At 40.5% G+C, this 4,670-nt stretch overlaps 1 protein-coding gene across 1 annotated transcript; it reads right to left on the reverse strand.

The window, feature by feature from the left end:
- Positions 1–656: 656 nt before the first annotated feature.
- SNAI2 (snail family transcriptional repressor 2) lies at positions 657–4,111 on the reverse strand. The gene is made up of 3 exons (XM_057397757.1): positions 3,956–4,111; positions 2,847–3,392; positions 657–1,908 (listed from the first exon to the last, which is right to left on the reverse strand). The coding sequence occupies exons 1-3, from the start codon at positions 4,032–4,034 to the stop codon at positions 1,727–1,729; spliced, it is 807 nt and encodes a 268-aa protein (XP_057253740.1). The 5' UTR covers positions 4,035–4,111; the 3' UTR covers positions 657–1,726.
- Positions 4,112–4,670: the final 559 nt, after the last annotated feature.

Genomic DNA, 4,670 nt, shown 5'->3' on the forward strand with positions numbered 1-4,670 from the left:
CCTTAGTCAAATCATCTGAAGAAAAATATTTCTACTTTTTATTACTGAATAATTCTTTCCTGTGATATATTAGCTGATACAAAGACATAATACATTCACTTGGCAGTTCTGATATGTACGATACCTTAATAAAAATATCTTTCATCTTCCTGAAATGGCCATATAAAGTATATAGTACTGTGACTTGACTACTACTTTAAAAGAACATCATGCAAACGTTACTGAACACCTATACGGATCTGCTGACTTTAATGAACTTTGGATCAAGTCCAGATTTCCTAATGTGAGAGTCTCGGGAAAAGTATTATAAAAGACTGCCCTAGCAGCATCCTTTCAACTGTTAAAATTCAAGGAGCTTCTTTTAAATGTTTTTGAAAAAATATACTTCACAATATTGTCATACCATTGTAAGTAGCAAAAAAGCACAGGTGGTTTAAAGCAGTGACTCTAGAGAAATGCCCTGTATGGTTTTAAATGGTTTAAAATGCAATGGGTATATGCCTTTCTAATGTCCAGCACGTGCAATCTAAGGATTGGCATCTGAAATCCACTTTTGGCTTCACTTGGTTGTGTAGAGACATTTGCATTTTTCTGTGTTTCAAAGCCTTGATAAACCAGACACAGCTGTTTTCTTTAATTAGAACAAACAACAGAAATCTTACTTAAAAATGTTTATTGTAAAAAAGTGGCTAGAAAACAACATAAATTTCACTTCACACTTTCTTCAAGTTATCTATAGATGCTGCTATAGGCAACAATTCGCTTTCATTCATGACACATTCAATCATATAAAAATAAAAATATTTACATTATGTCCACATACTTTACAAAATCATCAATAAAAAAAGGCACTTGGAGGGGTAATGCTGAAAATATTGCATTTCCTTTGTGCATTTAAAAAAAATAATTGTCAAACTCCCATGAACCCCTCTCTTGCACTTATTCCCGTTTTTTAAGAAAGATTAAAGTTTAGAGGAACTATTCCATGTTACAGGTGGTCAAGCATGCACCAGGAATGTGTGAAGCTACAGTCTTTTTTTCTTCTTTAAAAAAGGCACATGCGGTTAATTTGTGGCTTTCAATTTTTCATACATTCTCTTACATGTGTTTTTTTTTTCTCTTAATTACGCAGTTTTAAAGCTTTTTGGATCATTAATGAAGGCCTTGGCTTCTAATAAAATAAAATAAAAACACAGCAATGAATAATATTAAACATTTACTAAGGTAAACTCGGAATACTTTTTAAGGCACCTGAGACAAATGGTGTCTAGCAAGATTCACTTGGGTAGTATTTTTACTGAGAGTTCCACTTAAAATACTGTTTCTTTGGTTGAAATGGCTTGGCAGGAATGTATTGTTAACTTTGTAGCCTTTTCTAAGCAAGAAAAGACAACCTACATTTGGCTTCATCTATGAAGAAAGCCGATAATGCTTCTTCCTTTAGATCTACTTGAAATGTCATGCATGGTGTCTTTCCCCATATTTCAGAATTCACACTTAAGAAGGCAGATGTGTGACTGAACAGAAACTACTTAAAGCTCATTTCTACTGACATTCTAAGTTCTTCCACTATTTTTTTTTTATTGTTTGGTGGTGATTTGGTTGTGGAGTTATTTTTTTTTTTTTGGCTGAAAAGGAGATGAGAAAACGCCTTTGGATTTCCACTTATCATTTGGAACAGGAGTGGAGAAATGCATTGAGTCCAGGTAAACATTGACTGCATGACTCAGTGTGCTACACAGCAGCCAGATTCCTCATGTTTGTGCAGAAGAGACATTCTGGAGAAAGTTTTGGAGCAATTTTTGCACTGGTATTTCTTCACATCTGAGTGGGTCTGCAGATGAGCCCTCAGATTGGATCTGTCTGCAAAAGCCCTGTTGCAGTGAGGACAGGAAAACGGCTTCTCTCCTAAAAAGGAAACATCAAGGGAAAACAGGATAAAGCTTTTAAAAAAAAGAAGAAATACATATTTAGGACAGGTAAAGCCTGTGGTTATCAGAAGAAACAAATGAAGAAGCAGAAAGGATTTGTTATAATAAAGAATGTGCAATAAAAGGTTAATGGGGCCACATAACAGCTTTCAGCTCTGCAACTCAGTCTTTGCAGAATATGCTGCTAAATGCAATCTCAGAGGAGAAGCTGCTGACACCTCCTGCATTCACAGGTGCTTGCAGTGCTTGTAGGCTGGGCTTCTCCAAAAGTTTCACATATTTTCCTAGAACTTTTTCTGCTTAGAGCTGTGTGAGGTACTGGGGACAAGGGCTTTGACAGAAAAGCAGCAAACATCTGTACAGACATTACACTGTACTCAGTGTTATACTCAAAATCAAGTTTTTGCCTCCAGAGAGAAAAAAATCCCCAGCTTCAGTGATGATGCATTTCTAATCCTGAAGGACTTGACATAGCGCATGTAAAATGTGCCAGCTACTTAAGGAGCTAGAAAGTAGCCCCTCATACATTGCTTTTCTGGCTTTGCTCTTCATTTCAGAATCAGCTGGAGCCTTCTGAAAGTTAGCAATTTCCAAAGCCTGAGAGTTAACATAAAATCCCTAAAAAAAAAAAAGTTCAGCTAGTGGAAATGGGCTAAACCATCCTAAAACTATCAAGGGAGCAATGCTGATTTATACCAGCACCTGACGCACAGTTATGCGACTATGCTACACTCCCTCCCACCCACCCCCCAAGAGAGAGAATTAAGCCTTTTAATGACACATTTGAAATTCTAAGGATGCTTTTCAAGGTTAGTAAAGAAATAGTGCTGCTTTTTTCACCTGTGGAGAAAAATAGCAAAAAGGCATCCTGACATTATAGCAACAAGAGACAGCAACTGTAATGGTTGTTCTTACCAGTGTGAGTTCTAATGTGTCCTTGAAGTAGCCAGGGTCTAGAGAAAGCTTTGCCACAGATCTTGCAGACACAAGGTAGTGTGTGGGTCCTGATGTGCATCTTAAGTGCTCCCAGGCTGACATATTCCTTGTCACAGTACTTGCAGCTGAACGATTTCCTAGACTGGGCATCACAGTGCAGCTGCTTATGTTTGGCCAAGCCAGAGAAAGTTGAATAGGTCTTGTTGCATAAACTGCACTGGAACTTTTCAGCTTCGATTGCATGGGGGTCTGAAAGCTTGGACTGGATTCTCTCTTCTTCATCGCTAATGGGACTTTCTGAACCACTGTGATCTTTGGAGGAGGTGTCAGAAGGTGGAGGTGGGCTGACTCTTCCCAGAGATGAGGGGTATCCAGAAAGAGGAGAGAGGTCGTTGGGTAACGGAGATGGTAGCAGCCCGGTTGTAGTCCACACAGTAATGGGATTGTAAGCTACTGAGCTCAGGATCTCTGGCTGTGGTATGATAGGGACTGGATAGCTTTCATACAGGTATGGGGATATAATCACTGGAGAAAAAAGAAAATTCTAAGGTAAGAGAACCAAAAAGTATTTCAAGAGGCAGCAAAATGAACATTTTGGGGATTAAAAGGTGTGTGAATTAAACAGTATGGTCATCTAATATAAGGAGGATTAAGGAAATACTATTTCATACATATATGCTGATGGGTAGAGACAGTGCCCTTAAACAGACAAATTACAATTGGAGTGTCTTTTCAAGGCAGCATGCTGTTTCTGAATCTATGCAGCCTGGTACAACGAAGCAGTGAAACTTCCTGAAGGATTTGTATGAAAGCTTTGATTCTACCACCAGCAGACAGAGTACAGGAAAACTCCAAATCCGCTCCAAGTAACTTGAGTTCGAGTGGATGAGCAAACTTTCATGATTCATTATGGGCAGCACTGACATATTTCTTAAAACTCCTTCCTTATAAGCAAAGGATAAAAAAAGCTAGGAATGAACTAACCCATTCCCTCAAGCCCGAAAAGCAATCCCACCCCTCCTCATTACTGCCACGCAATGAACGCAACCTCAGAAGCAACGCGGTGGCATTAGATTTCGTTTTGTTACCTGTATGAGTGTCCAGCTCGCTGTAATTGGGTTTTTTGGATGAATTGAAATGTTTCTTGACCAGGAAGGAGCGCGGCATTTTGGATGCAAGGCTTCCCCTTCTCCCAGGCTCTCTTCGTGGGTCGGCGTAGCGGTCCCGCCGGGTGTGCAGCACACACACGCGCGCACACACACACTATCACTGCGAGCGCATCGGTTCCTGTCGCAGTGCCTGCCCCGCGCAGTCCATCCACTCCGGCTGTGTGTAGCGGCAGTGCAGAGGCGCCTTGAAAACTGCTGTAAATACCCACTAGTCAGGTGCAGGGGGGAAGGGTTTTCCTCTCCTCCAATCACTTCGGGATGTTCTCAAGCACTTTTCCAAACAGACTGTTTTTTTTCTGGGAGGGCTCTCTGGCTGCTGGCGGGAGGGATCCAATCCCCGCTCCGAGGGTTTGGTTCAGGTTTCAGCTCCTCCCGCTGGAGACAGCTGTGAATGGAGGAGCTGTGGTCAGAGCGCGTTGTCCTTGCTGCAAAGTGGGTGTATGGTGTGCTCTGTAGAATTTCAGTCTAGAAAAATGTGTTGGTCAGAGTACTTTGTAAAAAGGTCAGTTTACTGATTCAGCTGACAAGAGAGCTGGCTAAGTCACAGGCACTGAAACTTCTACTTTTTTTTTTCAAAACGAATCTGGTTTCCAGATGTATAAGAATTACAATGGAACAAACTGTTCATTAAGGG

This window comes from Pezoporus wallicus, unplaced genomic scaffold, assembly GCF_028554395.1.
Source record: "Pezoporus wallicus isolate ANWC-B61680 ecotype Strahan unplaced genomic scaffold, APGP_CSIRO_Pwel_v1 contig_227, whole genome shotgun sequence".
Lineage (NCBI taxonomy): Eukaryota > Metazoa > Chordata > Aves > Psittaciformes > Psittacidae > Pezoporus > Pezoporus wallicus.